Below are 19798 nucleotides of genomic sequence, written 5' to 3'. Positions count from 1 at the left end.
TGCTGCTTATATTCTCACATGTAATGGATATAGGGATGAAGAAAAACCTGGACATTTTTTAGCTGTATATGAATTAAAGAAACTATCTTGCTGTAAGTGTGGAAATTTGCTTTTTGTTGTAAACTGTAGAGATTAATTATTAGATACTCATTTCATTACTGTGTGAAAGAACCTTTGTATTTTTTGCATCTGCAGTAATTTAATGTGTGTGTTTAACACTGTTTCTCTTATTATACTAGCAACCAACTTCTGTAGGTACATCTGCTGTCCACATAGGACTTCCAATGCAAGCCAAAGTTGTACAATCAACTGCTACATCAGTTAGTGCTACATCTACTGTGAGCTTACAAGGGAGCTCCACTCTGTCACACACTACAGTAAGTATTAAAAGTGTTACCAGACAACATGAACAAAAACTAATGCCAATGCAACCAGTCATAAAGGTAAGGCTTTCTAAATGAATGTTGGTGATAATTATTAATAAATTACTTGTGTTACCAACAGAAAAAAATGTGTTTACCTGTAAGTTTATTTTCCAAATACAGTGAGGGTGAAACTCACTGGCATTGGATTTACACACACTAATACTAATGGTAAATTTGCCCCTCATGCTCTCTAATGTGAAAGAACCAGATTACAGCACTCATATTCATGTTTAAAAATACATTTCTCCTTGAATAGTTCCATTGAAATTAAAGGGACCATTCAAAGAGTAAAAAAATCACGAGAAAGGTGTGACACAGTTGGGCCCTCAAATTGTTACCTTAAGGAAGAATATTTTGTTGTTGCAATAAACTGCTAAATTCAGCAGTAGAAGGCAATTGTAAGTTGGCAATTTTGAGGTTTTAAAGATTTATTGTAAAATAAAAAAATTTAAAGAAGGTAATAATCTGTTTTTTATATTAACAATGTTATCAGGTATCGGGAGCTACTACAAATGCTCAGAACTTAATGAAAACAACAGTAGCAACTGGAACCCTAGCAACTCAACAACCTATGGTAATTTCTGGAGGACAAACTCAAACAGCAGCACAGCCTCAAGGTCAGCCTCAGTTGCCACTTCCACCTTATACTACAGCACAAGTACCAGCACAACCCCAGGTCATACCTAGCTCTCCTGTACCAGGGACTACAGTTGTATCACAGGTTTGTGTCTAAGTTCTGGAACATTTGAATGTTGAAAATATTAGTAGAGGCATTGTTTCTTGCTTATGTGCGTGCTTTTCGGTTTTATTTAATACCAGGAAGAGCTGTCCCACCAATCCAATTCCCATAACATCTTGTAGAGAACACATTTTAACTAACTGACAATTGGCCAACTTTGCCCAAGAGTTATGCAGTGTAATGTGTATTTCTATAATTGGAACAAATAGATCTCTAATTATACTGCTGGCCTCCAATTTTATAATGACCACGCATCTATTCATGTTGTTCTATAATATCAGTGGGTGTGTCCTCAGTAGACAGAAGACCATTAATTTGAAAGTTCATGGTGGTTTAGGATTAGAGCATATGTAAACTGATAAAATAAAGTGGTATGTAGACATGATAGTATTTGAAATGTATTTATTTATTGATTGTACAGTTGATATTATATTAAAATAGTAACTTAAAAAGTTAAAATAGTAAAGAGAAACTGTGAATTTAGTATCTGCCACCTCAATAAGCGTGTGGATTTTTTACATATTTCATGATGGTTTTTCATCATTTAGGGTTACAGTTCCATGAACGATGAAGGATATAATGAATGATACTACATCAGACATAAAAATATTTCTGTGATTAATTTTGTTAGTAATGCTATCGTATGACTACTAGTGATTAAATGAAGTGAGAGTGCCAAACTACAGCACAATAGCCAAGTAACTGAAGACACTTCTCAAATGGCTTTTATTTGGATAAGAACAGTTATAGTTTTCTCATTATGTACAATTATTAGGTGACGCAGTGAACAATATCAAAATATTACGTGTATCTAATTTTTTAAAAACAGGAAATGCAAGAGAATGTGAAGAAATGTAAAAACTTTTTAGCTACCTTGATAAAACTTGCTTCCCACAACTCACCTTCTGCAGAAACATCCCATAATGTGAAATCACTGGTTCAGGATTTGCTGGTAAATATTAAGCTGTTGTTAATTGTATATTGTGCATGCCATTTATACAGGCTGAAAATCTTTGCTGTATGTGTTACTATTCTATCTTTAGCTTCTGCTTGCAGTTCAGTGTTAAAAGGCAAAAGTGTTGCATAAAAAGTAATATGGATTTCTGAATACAACCTCACAATTTCATTGTTAATTAAGTTGTATTTTCTTTTGTAGTGGGTTAAAATACTGATTGTCACAATATTTAATAAAGATGAACAACACACTTGTTTTGATGAATAATATTTTGATAACGTTTATTTAGAAATATTTTAAATATTTTTTTTTAGAATGCTTTGTCATTCTGATCCTGTAACCTGTGGTCTCTTATGTGACATTTAAAGTCCATTCAAATAATCTAGGTTTGATATCGACGTAGGGATCCTCCTTTCTGGAGCAGATTACAGAATAAGGAGGGGACTAACTAAAACACTTTTTCTGAGACATGACTAAGACCAAGATTCTGCAAGCAGATCCCTGAGGTCTTTTTGCAGTAATGGGGCCTGAATTAGGGTTGTTAAATATTGAGTAATCGACTAATTGAATAGTGGATGCATTTTGCATTGACTATTCGATAAGTCGATAGGGCTCCTCCGCCTTTGAAGTGCTGTGTGGAGCCCAGAGTCAGCAGGGGTGCTGCCACTTTGAATCATCACAGGGAGCCTGGCATCAGACCCCTCGCAACATTTCAAAGCATTCAGTGCCCTGTGGAGCCTGCGACCATCTGAGGACTCCCCCACAGCATTTTAACGCGGCAGCACCCTGTGAAGTCTGGGATCAGCTGGGGACTCCTCCACTGATCCCAGGCTCCAAGAGTGCTGCTGCTTTGAAGTACCCCCTCTTGTTCCCCCCCTCTTGCTGCCTCTTTCTGATAGAGGCAGCAAGGAGAGGGGGGAAGCAACTAGTTGACTAACCTGTTGACTATCCGATTAGGATTTGCTTATCGGAGAGCTGACTAGTCGTTCACATCCCTAGCCTGAATGTCTGTGGATTTTAAAAATTCCACACTTAAATGATGTGTGGTAGGGATGTTAAATTTATGTTGTTTTAGTAATCGATTAGTCAATAGAATTTTCATTGACTACTCAATTACTAGATAGGGGAAGACAGCCCCACTTAGTCCTGGCTCATGTCAGGACCAAACCCTGTTGCAACTCCGTAAATTAAAAGGCAGTAGGAGGCAGGCAGTCTGCCCCCGGCTCATACTACATTTTAAATTTCAGAGCCACAGTGCAGTTTGATCCCCAACCTGGTGCGACCAGGGACTGAGCTGGGCTGCTAGCTCACTTGGCTCCACAATTTAGTAGGAGCCAGACGGGCAGGCAGTCCAGCTCAGTCCCTGCTCATGCCAGATTGGGGACCAAACCACGCTGTGTGTGTGCAGTTTAAAGCACATCAGGAGCTAGGGGGCAGGTTGCCTGACTCCTACTGCATTTTAAATTGCAGTTGCAGTAGGGTTTGGTTGTGGTGCAAGCCAGAACTGATCAGGGCTGCCTGCCCAGCTGGTAGCAGCCTTTATCCGTGGAGGGTCCCAACTTCCTGCTGGGATCCCCTGAGGCCATGGGCTGCTGCCAGAGCAGCCTCCCCTGCTCTCTCTCTCTGCTTTCTCTGATAGAGGCAGTGGGTAGAGAGGAGCAGAGGCAGTGCTGGGGGGAACTGGCTCCTGCTCCCCCCCCTTTTGCAGCCTCTGATATAGAGGCAGCAAAGGGGAGGAGGGGAAGAAAGTGAGTAGTCAACTCAACTACCTGATAAGCTTAAGTTTATGGCGTAGTTGACTAATTGACTACTCTCTTATACCCCTAATATTGGCCAAAATAGTGCTTTTGGTATATGGAATCCATGTGATTGGTTCTGCAGAAAAAATGACTTATGGTAGCCTCCAGCACTACAAATGTTTCAGTGTACATTATGGAACAGCTACACACAGCAAACAGACTTTATCAAAGGCTTTGACAAATAGTCAAGCTCACATAGTTTGTGTATGCCAAAATTTTTATTTAAAACAGAGTTAATTTAGCCTATCAGAATGTAGACCTGAAAGATGATGATGGTTATGAATTGATCATCAAGGACTACTTGCACATTTTAAAAATTTTGATTTGGAAAGTCTATGACTCTTTCCCTAATAAAGGCAATTCTCTCTCACTCTCAAGGGCTGAGGGGCAGAATTAGGCCAGGGACAGTGTTGGGTCTCCCCAAATCAAGCCACAAGCACAGGGACCCAGTCACATGGAGTGAGAGCCTGCCAACAAAAATAGTAGTGGTTCCAATAAAAATTAGCTTGAACTTTTGAAAACTAATAATTCTAAAGCGTTAATGTTTAAAATATTGAAAAATAAATATAGCAGGTATATTTTGTTGCTTCCCTACTATATTATATTAACCGCATGGAGGTTCAAGAGTGTGATAGTTGTATCTTTAGACAGCCTGTAAAAGTTTTTAGCTAATGATAGTTTCAGAAACATTAAAAACTTATTTAGCTTCAGTAGATCCTTCATCTTCACAAATAAACACACATACTGGTACATTTAATTCTTTTAAATCAGATGTTGGAAATTCTACTTGTTCACCAATCTGGATGTTGTTTTTTAACCATTGAGTAAAATATCTTGTTCTTATTCTGACAGATTTTATGCGAGGGCTAGTAAATGTGTAATGATTTTCCAAGGTTGTTTTTAAACACCAGTTTTTAGATTAGTGTTTTAAATAAATCACTGTCTGAAAGTTATCGGCAGAATGGAAATATTGAATAAAGACTTTCATGTTTGTGGGCTTTAACTGTTTCTTTAAGTGTGTATCCTTGAGGGAGTTGCATACATAAAGGTCACAGATTCCTGAGTTCTGTGAAGCACAGTTTGGCTACGTCTACACTGGGCCCTTTTTCGGAAGGGGCATGCTAATTTTGAAAGTGGGAATAGGGAAATCCGTGGGGGATTTAAATATCCCCCACGGATTTAAATAAACATGTCCGCCGCTTTTTTTCCGGCTTGGGGAAAAGCCGGAAAAAAAGCGTCTAGACTGGCCCGATCCTCCGGAATAAAGCCCTATTCCGGAGGATCTCTTATTCCTACTTCAAAGTAGCCGAAAAAGGGGCCAGTGTAGACGTAGCCTAGGTGTACATACGTACATACACACTCACACCCACATTCCCGATAGAAGGATTTTATAACAGTGGATGAGTTTGAGGGACTTTGAACTTTAAAAGTTCCTGTTGATTTGAGAGTTATCTATAGAGATATATAAATATTTCCCGAATATTATCCTGTCTTACTACATTCTTTGAGAAAACAGAAAAATGCCAAATAGTTATTTTTTTCTTTTTCCCCTCCAGGATGCAAAGATTGATCCAGAAGAATTTACAGGCCGCCTTCAGTCAGAGTTGAAATCATCTCCTCAGCCATATCTAGTACCTTTTCTGAAGGTAAATATAAATATTGTTTAGATCTCAAATTTATCTATTGAATAGTTTCTATTACTTAAGGTTTTAAATTTTTTTGAATGTACAGACTAGCACAGAACCCAAACAGGTTGGACCATCTAGAACATTTTAGTTAAGAATATGTAGTAAAAGAAAACCAAACTCTAATTTAAAAACAAATATTCTGTCATTTACTTATATATAAATATATTATATTCCTATATTTAAATAGAAAATCTGAAGAAATGCATTTTCTTTAGTGGATTTATTACATCACATTTAATGTGGATAGTTCAAGACCACCACACATGACTTTGGACATCTTACAGTGTTAATGGATTTACTTTTTTAAGACAATCACAGTATTGCCTATAATAAAGTACACCAGTCAGAAGTGGTATAGTAGGTTACTTCATCAGTATGTTTGTAGTACCCATGTTGAGATATTTAGACAAGAAAAAAGCACTAGAAAAAAACTAAGAGCGATCAATACATTCAGTGTACATGTCTGTTTGTAAGGGAGATTCTTCTTTGAGTACTTGCTTGTGTCCATTCCACTTAGATGTGTGCACGGATTGTCGGAGAGTTTTCCCTTAGTGGTTCCCATCGGGCCAGCCGGGGAGAACCCTGGAGTGGTGGCTGCTATATCGGTGCATATTTATCCCCGCTGGCTCTCCACTCCCTCAGTTCCTTCATACCGCCCGTGACGGTTGTTGGAGCTTCCTTCTCGCTTGTTCATAGCCATGCTCCCAGCAGTATCTGCAAGTCCTTTAGACTATCATAGAATCATAGAATACTAGGACTGGAAGGGACCTCGAGAGTTCATCAAGTCCAGTCCTCTGCCCTCATGGCAGGATCAAATACTGTCTAGACCATCCCTGATAGACATTTATCTAACCTACTCTTAAATATCTCCAGAGATGGGGATTCCACAACCTCCCTGGGCAATTTATTCCAGTGTTTGACTACCCTGACAGTTAGGAACTTTTTTCTAATGTCCAGCCTAAACTTCCCTTGCTGCAGTTTAAGCCCATTGCTTCTTGTTCTATCCTCAGAGGTCAAGATGAATAAGTTTTCTCCCTCCTCCTTATGACACCCTTTTAGATACCTGAAAACTGCTATCATGTCCCCCCCACCCCCTTCTCTTTTCTAAATTAAACAAACCCACAGCCCACTTTCTTTATAGGTCATGTTCTCTAGACCTTTAATCATTCTTGTTACTCTGGACCCTCTCCAATTTCTTCACATCTTTCTTGGAATGTGGTGCCCAGAACTAGACACAAGACTCCAACTGAGGCCTAATCAGTGCACAGTAGAGCGGAGGAATGACTTCTCATGTCTTTCTCACAACACACCTGTTAATGCATCCAGAATCATGTTTGCTTTTTTTGCAACAGAATCACAGTGTTGACTCATATTCAGCTTGTGGTTCACTATAGCCCCTAGATCCCTGTCTGCCATACTCCTTCCTAGACAGACGACTAGAAAAGGGCAAATATTGTGCCCATCTATAAAAAGGGGAATAAGAACAACCCAGGAAACTACAGACCGGTCAGTTTAACGTCTGTCCCAGGGAAGATAATGGAGCAGGTAATTAAGGAAATCATATGCAAACACTTGAAAGGTAATAAAGTGATAGGGAATAGCCAGCATGGGTTTGTGAAGAACCAGTCATGCCAAACTAATCTGATAGCTTTCTTTGATAGGATAACGAGCCTTGTGGATAAGGGAGAAGCGGTGGATGTCATATACCTAGACTTTAGTAAGGCATTTGATACGGTCTCGCATGATATTCTTATTGACAAACTAGGCAAATATAACTTAGATAGGGCCACGATAAGGTGGGTGGATAATTGGCTGGATAACCGTAGTCAGAGAGTTGTTGTTAATGGTGCTAAATCCTGCTGGAAAGGGATAACAAGTGGAGTTCCGCAAGGGTCTGTTTTGGGACCAGTACTGTTCAATATCTTCATCAATGATGTAGATATTGGGATAGAGAGTACGCTTATTAAGTTTGCAGATGATACCAAACTGGGTGGGGTTGCAACTTCTTTGGAGGATAGGGACATAATTCAAAATGACCTTAGCAAGTTAGAGAAATGGTCAGAGGTAAACAGGATGAAGTTTAATAAAGACAAATGCAAAGTGCTCCACTTAGGAAGGAACAATCAGTTCCATACATACAAGATGGGAAGCGACTGTCTAGGAAGGAGCATGGCGGAAAGGGATCTAGGGGTCATAGTGGACCACAAGTTGAATATGAGTCAACAGTGTGATGCTGCTGCAAAAAAAGCAAATATGATTCTAGGTTGTATCAACAGGTGTGTTGTAAGCAAAACTCGTGAAGTCATTCTGCCGCTCTACTCTGCACTAGTTAGGCCTCAGCTGGAGTACTGTGTCCAGTTCTGGGCGCCACATTTCAAGAAAGATGTGGAGAAATTGGAAAGGGTACAGAGAAGAGCTACAAGAATGATTAAAGGTCTAGAGAACATGACCTATGAAGCCAGGCTTCATGAACTGGGCTTGTTTAGTTTGGAAAAAAGAAGATTAAGGGGGGACATGATAGCGGTTTTCAAATATCTAAAAGGGTGTCACAAGGAGGAAGGAGAAAATTTGTTCCTCTTGGTTTCTGAAGACAGGACAAGGAGTAATGGGCTTAAAGTGCAGCAAGTGAGGTTTAGATTGGACATTAGGAAAAAATTCCTAACTGTCAGGGTGGTCAAATATTGGAATAAATTGCCAAGGGAGGTGGTGGAATCTCCCTCTCTGGAGATATTTAAGAACAGGTTAGATAGACATCTGTCAGGGATAGTGTAGACAGAACTTGGTCCTGCCTTGAGGGCGGGGGCTGGACTCGATGACCTCTCGAGGTCCCTTCCAGTCCTATGATTCAATGATTCTTGTTGCTTTCTATTCTGTATGTGTGAAACTGATTGTTCCTTCCTAAGTGGAGCATTTTGTATTTGTCTTTATTAAACTTCATCCTGTTTACCTCAGACCATTTTTCCAATTTGTCCAGATCATTTTGAATTATGACCCTATCCTCCAGATTAGTCGCAACCCCTCCCAGCTATCAGCTTGGTTTGACATGATTTGTTCTTTACAAATCCATACTGGCTGTTCCCTATCACTTTGCCACCTTCCAAGTGTTTACAGGTTATTTCCTTAATTACTTGCTCCATTATCTTCCCTGGCACAGAAGTCTGATCTGTAGTTTCCTGGGTTGTTCTTATTTCCCTTTTTATAAATGGGCACTATATTTGCCCTTTTCCAGTCTTCTGGAATCTCTCCTGTCTCCCATGATTTTCCAAAGATGATAGCTAGAGTCTCAGATACCTCATCTATCAGCTCCTTGAGTATTCTAGGATGCATTTCATCAGGCCCTGGTGACTTGCAGACATCTAACTTTTCTAGGTGATTTTTAACTTGTTCTTTTTTTATTTTATCTTCTAAACCTACCCCCTTCCCATAGCATTCACTATGTTAGGCATTCCTTCAGACTTCTCGGTGAAGACCGAAACAAAGAAGTCATTAAGCATCTCTGCCATTTCCAAGTTTCCTGTTACTGTTTCTCCCTCCTCACTGACCAGTGGGCCTCCCCTGTCCTTGGTCCTTTAGCGTAGTTAGCACTTAGTTGATTCCCTTTGTTTCCTCCAAGTTGCTTTCCCTGTTAAGTACTTGTGTAGGTAGTGTTAGATAAGTTGTTGGGCTGGGGTTCACCTGTTGCATCCCCTTCCCTCCAGGTTCTCAGGGCATACCAGGGCCTCACAGCTTTAAGCCCTGCACTGACTGTTCAAAACCTATGCCAGGTGGAGACCCACACGAGTCGTGTTTGAAGTGTCTGGGTGAGGCCCATGTTCCGGTTAACTGCAGAATCTGCTGTAGTTTTAAGCCCTGGATTCAGCGTGAAAGGCTGCACTCTGTCCAGCAGCGGATGCAGCACTGGAGTCCCGCAGCACACCGCCCTCGGTGTGGGAGACACTGGGTTCGTCAGGAACCTCATCAGCTTCGAGGCATCCTGCAGTGTGGAACCTGTCGCAATCCCTGGTGACTTGCAAGAAGAGGAGGGCCCGGCTTAGCCTGCACTCTCACCCTATTGCACTTGCTCTGGCAATGAGGGTCACTGCTCCTGGGACTGAATGCGGCTGGTCGAGCGCACCCAAGGGCCACAGCATGACGGAGGAGCCCATTCCAGTTGAGAGGCCCTCCACTCCAGATATGTTTGAGGCGGCGCGGGAACTGATAGAGTTGACTGCTGACTCACTCTTGCCCCCTCAGGAGCACCAGGACCAGCTTTGGGACCATGTTCCGTCCACAGCGCTGGACCAAGGCAGGCCTGCGGTGCCCCCAGCACTGGTGCCCCGTCCAGTGGCACGCTCCCCAGCACTCAACGTCAATGCTGGCACCGTCGGGACTTTCAGCGCCTATAAGCTCCCTCTCTCAGGAGTCCAGAGAGAATTGGGCATCCAGTGTTCTGATCCCAGTGGTCCAGTCCATGGTAGTGGGACACTTAATGCTGCCACCGGCTCTTTGGCTTGGCATGCAGAGCGGTACCGCTCCCTGGGCCCGGCTTTGGCTCCACAGTAGTTGGAGTCTGACTATTCCTCGGAGGCCGACGTGGAGTGGGTGTGGTCTAGGGCACCGGTTTCCCACTCCCAACACCATTCATTCTCCTGGCACTGATCCAGGTCCTGGCACTGCTCTGGATCTCGGCACCACTTTAGGTCCCGATGCAGTTCTCGCTCTCAGCATCATGATCACTAGGGCAGCATTTTGGGCCTGTCGCAGTCTTGGCCATCGCAGTGGCAACACCTGGAGCAGTGACTGTTTTGGACTCTGTGGGCGTATCACCAAGCCCAGGGGAATGCTCCCTCCATGGTGGGTTCCTCACGTCTGGGCATCTGGGCCCCACCCGTGGCAATCCCAGTGCCCTGTGCCCTGACATCACAGGCCTCGGTGGTGCAGAGTGACTCCTCCCAGTCCCCATCAATAGGGGACGGAGGCCAGGGACCCTCGGGACAGTCTGTCCTGTCTCTGGTGTCAGAACAGCCACTTGAACGGGAGGACCTGACCGTCTGGGAGTACTTGTCGTCTTCTCCCGACGAGGTGCTTGGGCTGGCTTCTTCTTCAGCGCCAGCTATGGACTCCCAGGCCCATCAGGAGCTACTCCGGAGCCTGGCCATGAAACTTGGGGTCCAACTTGAATGGGCCTTGTAGGGCTCCGACCCAGCAGTGGACATCCTCAATGCAGAGGTGCCGTCCTGTGTGGCCCTACCTCTGAATAAGAGGGTGGGCAAGATAACCAAGGTCCTCTGGCAGACGCCTGCATCCATTCAGCTCATTGACAAGAGAATGGCGGTACTTGTCCCCCAAGTGGGCCATGAGCACCTGTTCTTGCACCTGCTGCCAGGCTTGATAGTGGTGCAGGTGGTGAACCACCATGAGCGCCAAGGTCAGCCGGCTCCAACCCCCAAGAACAAGGAGGCCAAACAGTCTGACCTGCTGGGTCGCAAGGCCTATGCCTCAAGGGGTCTTCTACTCAGGATTGCCAACCAGCAGGTTCTCCTGAGTTGGTATGCTTTTAACTCTTAGGCGGCTATGGACAAGTTTGGTGACTTGCTGTCACAGGACTCGAGGCAGGAGTTTAAGGTCCTCTCCGAGGAGGTCAAGATAGTGTCCTGGGTGGCGCTTCAGGTGTGTCTGGACTCTGTGGATGCGGCAGCCCTCACTATAGTGACAGGTCTGGTCCTGTGCAGGGGCGCCTGGTTACAAGTATCCAGTATCCCACCAGAGGTCCAGAACAGGATCCAGGACCTCCCTTTTGAGGGTGGGGGCCTGTTTTCGTATTGCACTGACACCAGCCTCCATGGGCTGAAGGATTCTAGGGCAACCCTTAGGTCCCTAGATATCCACACTCCTGCCCTGCAGAGGCGCTCCCTCCTTAGGGCCCCACCTTGACCCTTCCAGCAGGGAAGACCAGATTTCTCCAGACGGAGAGGCAGCTATAATAATAACAACAATAATAGAAGCTTCATGGGGTAGCCGAATTAGTCTGTAAAAAAATAAACTTAAAAAACAACAAAATGGTCTGGTAGCATTTTATAGACGAACAAAACATGTAGATGGTATAATGAGCTTTCGTGGGCACAGCCCACTTCTTCAGATGACCAGAGTTTTGGAATAGAAGTGGCAGATGTCCCTTCTGTTTGTCTTTTGACCGGGGGGGGGGAGGGGCCAGGCCCTTCCAGCAAGCCCCAGGGCCCCAGGTTGAATCTTTGCTGGTACGAGCAAGGACAGCACACCAGTCTCAGACCAGAGGCCATTTACCGATTTGCCTTTTCCCTTTCTACCGTGCCTGGTCGCATATTGCAATGGACTGTTGGGTTGTGGACATGGTGAGGAGGGGATATTTCATCTCCTTCTGCTCCCACCCCCCTTCTCATTCCCCTTCCCCATCCCTCTTCAGGAACCGTTCTCAAGAGTATCTGCTCAAGTTGGAAGTGCAAAAGCTCCTTGACCTGGGGGCAGTACAGGCGGTGCCTTTGGACCTCAGGGGAAAGGGATTCTACTCCTGATATTTCCTGGTCCCAAAGTCCAAGGGTGGATTTCACCCCATTTTGGACCTGAGGGACCTGAATGCGTTCATAGTAAAATCCAAGTTCAAGATGGTGACCCTGGCCTCCATCATTCCCTCTCTAGCTTTAGAAGATGGGTACACTGCCCTCGATCTCAGAGAAGTAAAAATAGGCGTCTTTATCGCACTTGTACACAGGCAGTTCCTCCGCTTCGTGGTGGGCTGCGACCATTATCAGTTTATGGCCCTGCCCTTTGGCTTCTCCACGGCCCCTGGGGTTTTTACGAAGTGTATGGCAGTGGTGGCCACTTTCCTGAGGAAGTGTCGGGTCCAGATTTATCTATATCTGGATGATTGGCTGGTCAAGGGCTCTCCCCCATCGCAGGTTGTCAGCCATATAACTCTTATAAGGAACACCTGCCTGAGGCTGAGCTTTATACTGAACGAGGCCAAATCCACCCTGTTCCCCACCCAAACAATAGAATTCGTGGGAGCTTTCCTGGACCTGACAAGGGCAAGGGCCTTCCTTCCCAGAGAGCGCTTCTCGATGCCGAAAGAGACCATATTACGGCTCCAGTCATTTCCCACCGTGACTGTTGGCTGTTGCATGAGGCTGCTGGGTTTCATGGTGGCCTGTACCTACGTGGTGAGGTTGACCAGACCAAGGTTACTGTGGCTGGCACGGTCCCACAACTCTGCTTTGCAGCACGTGGACACGGTGGTGACAATGCCTGCAGACGTGCTGAGCTCCCTCGACTGGCGGCTGTGCGAGGAGGCGGTGCTCAAGGGGATGCCGATTCTCCGTCGTCCTCTGTCAATCCAGCTTGTAACAGATGCTTCCGATATGGGCTGCACTGTCTGAAGGACTCCTGGGCTATTCACAAATCACTTGGTATTCATATGCAAGTGCATCTAAGGAAACACTTTAAGATGCAGCCTCCTGGATGTTTCTTCCCTGGTCTCCCTAGGAGGACTATACTCTCAGGCAGGGCAGAAACAATTAGTGGGAGTGGTCCTTTCAGTCTTCCACAGGCTAAGACTTGGGTCGTTCGAAACAGCCCTGGAGCCCCAGGGCGAGCTTTTGAAGATGTACCTGAGGGTGGAGCACCAACCCACATCCCAGATATTTGTTCTCCCTTTTGGAATCATCTATCCCACTTCTACCATGCCTTGTCTCAGATTACCACAAATTACTGGATAATGAGCGCAGTAGAGATGGGATATTCTATCCAATTCCCTGCCCTCCTATCGCCCATGTTGCCCCGTTCCTCTTCAGGGACCCTTCTCACAAGCAGCTCCTTATTCAGGTGTATTGAGACAGGGGTTTCTGTTTCAGATATGTTTCTATCCTCAAGGCTAAGAGTGGACTCAGGCCCTTTCTGGACCTGCAAAATCTCAAAGCATTCATAAGAAGGTTCAGGTTTTTTATGGTCTCTTTGGCCATGATCATACCCTCCTTAGATACGGGGAACTGATACATTGCTTTCAATTTGAAGGACATATCAGTCATACTAACACACAGGAGGTTCCTGAGATTCATCATTGATAGTCACCATTATCAATTCACTGTGCTCTCCACAGCCCTATCCGTATTCACACAGTACATGGCACTAGTGGCAGCTTTTCTACGCAGACTTCAGGTACCAGGCTTCCTGTACCTCGATGACTGGTCTCATAAAGGGCCATGTGCAGGAGCAAGTTCTCTATCACGTGGCACTGATTTGAGTAACATTCACTGAACAGGGGCTTATTCTGAATGTACCCAAATCCAAGATGGTCCTGACACAAAAGATAAAGTTAATCGAGGCCCTCCTGGACTCTATGTGTGCAAGAGCATACCTTCCTTGACTCCCGCTTTCATGCAATCAATGATCTCATTGGCAGTCTCCAAAAGTTACCCACCAACATGGCAAGAACTGCCCGAGTCTATTCATGTTCATGGCAGCCTGCACATTTGTTGTGAAGCACACCAGGCTGCACCTTCACCCTCTACACACTTGGTTCGCCAGAGTGTAGAAGCCCAACAGAGACCCACTGGACATTCTGGTCACTCCATCTCAGTTCTCCAACGCCTCAGGAAGTCTGTGTGGGAGTACATTCTGGGTACATTCTACATCCAGATGCAAACCCCAGCCCAGAACTTGGGTACTCTGGTTGCCATCATAACCTTCACCGCACACCAGTGTCGGAGAGCTCAGGGTGGTTCACCTTGCTTGCTAGACCTTTTCTCCCCAATTACTGGTCAGGTGCATCACAGTTTTGACAGACAACACTGCAGCAATGTAATATATAAGCAGACAGGGTGATGCTTGCCCCTCTCCTCTTTGCCTAGAAGCCCTTCCTGTGGAACTTTTGTATAGAGCACCACAACCACTTGCAGGCTTTCTATTTGTCAGGGGCACAGAACAACCTATCCAATCACCTCAGCAGTTTCTTCAATACCCATGAATGGTTCCCCAGGGCAGATATTGCACCCTCTATCTTCCAGAGGTGGGGTAATCCCCATATGGACCTATTTGCTGCAAGGTGTAATAGGAAGTGTCACCAGTTCTACTTCTTTGAAACCACGGTCACGGTTCCATGGAAGATGCATTCCACATCTCATGGTCCAAACACCTGTTCTACACATTCCCACCTTCCCACTTGTACACAAAGTCCTCCTCAAGACCTGGTAGGACAAGGTGGTGAACATTCTCATAGTGCCAACCCCATGGTAGGATGCTTCCTCAAAGGTCTGAAAAGGCTGTATTCCAGGTCAGACACTTTATTCCTGAGTGGGATCTCAACCTGCTCCTGTCTTAACTCATGGGCTCATACTTTGAGCCCCTTGCATCTTTTTCCTTGTCCTATCTGTCCTGGATGGTGGCCTTTCTAGTGGATATAACTTCAGCCAGATGGGTCTCTGAGCTCGGGCCTTTACTTTCGAGCCTCTGTACACTGTCTTCTACAAAGACAAAGAGGAATTCTACTCAAACCCTGCATTTCTGCCCAAGGTGGTCTCCCATTTCCATAGAAACCAGGACATTTTCCTGCCAGTTTTCTTCCCAAAGCTGCACACCAGCTCTAAGAAGTGGGCTCTTCATTCATTAAACATCGATGCATTGTAGCATTTTATATTGAATACACACAGCCTTTTGTAAGTCACCATAGTTCTTTATTGTGATAGCTGAAAAAATGAAGGGGCTTTCCATCCCAATGCCTCTCATCATAAATTACACTGTGCATCAAAACCTGCTATGACCTGGTGAAGGTCCCAGGCCCAGTATTCATAGCTCATTCCACAAGAGCACAGCATCCTTGGCAGCATTACTCTCACAAATCCCCATTCAGGACATTTGCAGGGCAGTGATGTGGTTGTTTTTTCACACCTTCACTTTGCACTATGCCAACACTTAACAGAGAAGGAATGACGTAGTGTTTGGTAGAGCAGTTTTTCAGGCAGCAGCTCAGTGACTTCTGATCCCTTCTCCAGGTAAACTGTTTGGGAGTCACCAGTTGGAATGCACATGAGCAATCGCTTGAAGAGGAAAAACCAGTTACCTACTTTTTGTAACTGTTCTTCGAGATGTGTTGCTCATGTCCAATCCAAATCCCACCTGCCTCCCCTCTGTTGGAGTATTTCGTCAGGAAGGAACTGAAGGGGCTGGGAATTGGCAGAACCCTATATTCTGCAGCATGAATGTGCCACCCCAAGGCACCCGACAGGCACCTATGTGGGAAAAACCCTCCAACAACCATGTATGCGGTGCACACGCACACTCCTATTGGAATGGACATAAGCAACACATCTTGAAGAACAACAGTTATAAAAGATAGGTAACTGTATTTACTTAAAGCTTCTCTGGAATATGGGCAAGACTCACCTATAACAAGGAACATCTGGGGAAATATAAAATGTGGTATCTCATGTGATTGATTGTTGTACTCTAAAATTAGCACATGCAGTTAAATTTTGCTTGTCTTCCATATTTAAAACATTGACTTCTAGCTGCTTGCTTATGAGAGGATAGCAAGCAGAATTTGGTGCGTTGATGCTCAACATTAGCTCTTATATGTAAAACATATGTTTTGTTGTTCACCCACATCCCAGTTATCATGGTTTTCTATTTTTCTCCCTACTTGCAATCTGCCAATTTAAGGCAGATTTTTTTCTCTCATTTTTAAATTCTTCCTTCCCTGCTCCTTTTCTTTTCCTTTCTTATCTTCTAGGATACTGGTTACTCTTCTTACTCTCTTCCCTGCTTCCCTTCTTCACCCATCTCTGCAAAAATTGTTTAAGTTTTAACTTCTTTCCTTTCTTTGAAGTCATTTCTTGGCAACAACAATTACGTTTTTAAATAAAAAACAGAAGCTAAAAGTGACTACAGCCTGGGGTAAGCACTGCAAAAGCCTGCAGCTGTTTAGAGGAGCACTTCAAAAGATTATTTTAAAAGTAAAAAGTTTATTCATAAAATACAGTGTACTCTTTTAGAACTTTGAACCTGTCTGAACACAAAGCACACACTAGCACACTTTTTTAATGGTCAGTACAGTACACCAGTAATAATATGGTAAACAACTGTTACCCTTAGACACCAACAATTAAATCTTCTTGCTTTAAGTACTCTGTGGGGAGAGGTATCTTGCCGTAGTACATGGAGGGATGCAGCTTACTTCTGCCAGCACGCAGTGTGAATGAAGTTCATTCCTGTCCTTCTTTTTCCCCACACACTTTTTGCTCTTCCCAGGATCTAAACCCAGGCTTTAGGTAATCCTAATGGGTTGCTGGTTTGGGGATTTTACTCCCCAGTGTGTTGGGATTAGGAAAGATCATAATCTAGTCCACCATGTTGACAGAATTTAAAATCAGTAACTTGTGATGGGATCCAGATTGAATTTTCTCTCTTCATATAAAATATGAATAATGTTAAAATGTATAGGTTCATTTCTCTTGAAGTGCTAGACAGGTCATACTACTGGTTTTAAAGATTTATGCTTTCCAGCGTATGTATGCATTTCAAAAACAGACTTTTTTCTGATGATTTGGTAAATTTGATTTTTCCCCCAATTCTTTCTTTCTTTTTCGTTTTGTTTTTTATATACAGAAAAGTCTGCCGGCATTGAGACAGTCTTTATTGAATAGCCAACATTCGGTTTTGCAAGGACAGCCATCTCAGCAGCTGCTTCAACAAACCAAGCTATCACAAGTTATACCTCAACCTGCCTCTGGAAGTATTTCCTCTAGTGTCACAACTCAGACAGTAGGAATAAAGCAACCAAACAACATTTGCACAGTCTCTTTATCAAATACAGTGCAGCCTCCTCAGGTTAAACTAGTACAGTCAAATCAGAGTTCTCAACTGGTAGGTACTGAAACATAATGGAAAACTTCTAAATAGGCTGAATAGTGGTTTTAAAGTTACATTTTATTTCAATGATTACATTGTAATTTGTGAATACTTTTGTTTTTTATTTTTTTCTTTCTGATATAGTATATTACGTACAGATCCTACAAAGATTTATGCACATGCTCACCTGTACTATGAGTAGTCCAATTATTTTTTAATGGAAGTGCTGACATTGTGTAAAGCTAAGGATGTGCATAAGTCCTTGCAGGATCAGGGCCTTTATTTCTGGCACATAGAGATTTTTATATAGTTATAGCAGATACTTACCTAATTATAGCAGTACAAGAGAGCTAGCTTTTTAAGACTTATAGGAAAAATTAAGATTTTAAAGATGATCACATGATCAGTGTTATATTATTCTACTTTGATTAGATTTTAATTTGCATTAAAATGAAAAATTTGGGGTCCCATTTTAAATTCTTCTGTACATTTTTAATTAGAAAACTATGTCAAAGAAAATAATTTTACTGTACCAATCAGCTTGTTCTAGCCACAATACCAACATCTTATTCCTCACCCTTGCTTACACTGAATCATATCCTGCTACATGCACACAGTCCCATTGATTTCGATTCACTGTAGATAAGGTGGTACCATTAGTATGTAGCTGAGGTGGGCAAACGTTTTGCCCAAAGTCTACATCAGGTTATGGAAATTGTATGAAGGGCCATTTATGCACACAAAATTAAACTTGGAGTGAGGTTATGAGTGCAGGCTCCAGGTTGGGGCAGGAGATTGGAATGCAGGGGTGGTGTGGGGGCTCTGTGGGGCCAAGTGTAAGGGGTTTGGGATGGGAAAGTGGGGACTCTGGAACCGAGTGATTCTGAGGATAGGAGGGGGCTCTGGGCTGGGGTAGATAGAGGGTTGGAGAGCAGGATAGGGGGGTATGAAGGCTTTGACTGGAAGTGCAGGCTCCGGGGTGGGTCTGGGGATGAGGAGTTTGGGATGCAGGAGTTCCTGGAAGCAGTGGCATTTCCCCCCTTATATCCTCAGGTATAGCCCCCCTTATATCCTGAGGTTGGCTTTGTGCACTGCCCTCCCTCTCCTCATCCAAAGGCACCACCCCTGCAGCTCCCATTAGCTGCAGTTTCCACAGTACACATGGAGCAGGGTAAGCCCCTAGTCTCAGTCCCCAGTGGGAGATCAGGGGCTGGAGTAAAATGGCTGATGGGCTGGATGCACCAACGGGCCATAATTTGCCTGCCCTTGGTATATGAATATATAGCCCTGTATATGCATTTTTTTTAATTTGGAAAAAGGCTAAGTCTAATGATATGGCAGTCCATTCTTGACTTTCTTAACCACTTTTGTGAAATGGTAAAAAGTATTTCTTTGTTTGCAGGTCACATGTATGTGTGAGTATAGTACACAACTTTGGTTTAAAAATTAAGATGAGCAAATTTGAATGTATTATCTTAAGCTGATGGAATTGTGCCTTATCAGGATTCTAAAATGCAAGTATACATCACGAGAACTTGTTACTCACATGGCTGTTCCTTGAAACAGTAGGCTCAGGAAAGGAAATAGTTGGGAAGGGGGAAAATCTATTTAAAATGTTTAACTTTAAATAGCTTATTTAATTAAAAAATAACAATGCAAATTTTTTCAATGCCCATTAGAGCCCCATGTCATTTAGCTAGTACATGCGCTTTGCAAAGCAGTGAAATCACTAACATTTAAAATCTAAAATAATTATTTTATAGTAGAAGTAGCAAACTGAACATGAAGTTCTTTAGATGCTAAGATAGTTGACCTTATCTTTTATAGTAAACATGAGACATGTAGATGTGATCTTGAATTTGGACTTAGCTGCTGTTGCTCTTTTCTCTTAACCCATTTGAATTCCCTCCTCTCTGATAAAGAAAATCTTTTCCAGAATGTTGTATTTAGTCTAAAATGGTACAGAGTATGGATATGACTGTTTAACTGGTTAATTAGTTAGCTTCACCCTTAATGGGTGAGGCTTACCTGTTAAGGTTAACGGGTGGGAGCTGGAACAGCTCCCACCTGCTATGGGTGGGGGCTGCTCCAACCCCGCAAGGGGTCCACCATGGACAGGGGTTGCTCCAACTTTAGAGCAATGCCCCACTTGCCTTCCCTTTAATTGGTTAACCGTTAAATAATTTATTTAACCAGTTAACCAATTAAACAGGATTTTACTTCTTCAGTACAGAGTAGCAATATGACTGCCTGCTTAGTCCTTTGTTAATGTATTCTGTTCTTACTGCTTCATTTCCAATCAAATGTATCATAGTTGACAACTTAAAAAGTGCCCT

General features: G+C 43.5%; 1 protein-coding gene across 2 annotated transcripts in view; it reads left to right on the top strand.

The window, feature by feature from the left end:
- The window catches only part of LOC102463045 (transcription initiation factor TFIID subunit 4-like), a 274416-nt gene that overhangs the window by 32401 nt on the left and 222217 nt on the right, over nt 1–19798 (top strand). For both annotated transcript variants that reach the window (XM_075940091.2, XM_075940090.2), the window contains exons 3-7: nt 240–377; nt 919–1146; nt 1994–2116; nt 5475–5564; nt 17220–17477. In XM_075940091.2, the coding sequence (XP_075796206.1) occupies nt 240–377; nt 919–1146; nt 1994–2116; nt 5475–5564; nt 17220–17477 (837 nt within the window). The remainder of the gene's footprint in view (nt 1–239; nt 378–918; nt 1147–1993; nt 2117–5474; nt 5565–17219; nt 17478–19798) is intronic.

This window comes from Pelodiscus sinensis, chromosome 12 (genome assembly GCF_052426305.1).
Source record: "Pelodiscus sinensis isolate ZL-2025 chromosome 12, ASM5242630v1, whole genome shotgun sequence".
NCBI classification, from domain to species: Eukaryota; Metazoa; Chordata; order Testudines; family Trionychidae; genus Pelodiscus; species Pelodiscus sinensis.
The sequence above is the reverse complement of the archived record's forward strand: the minus strand, read 5'-3'. Positions and strand labels throughout refer to the sequence as shown.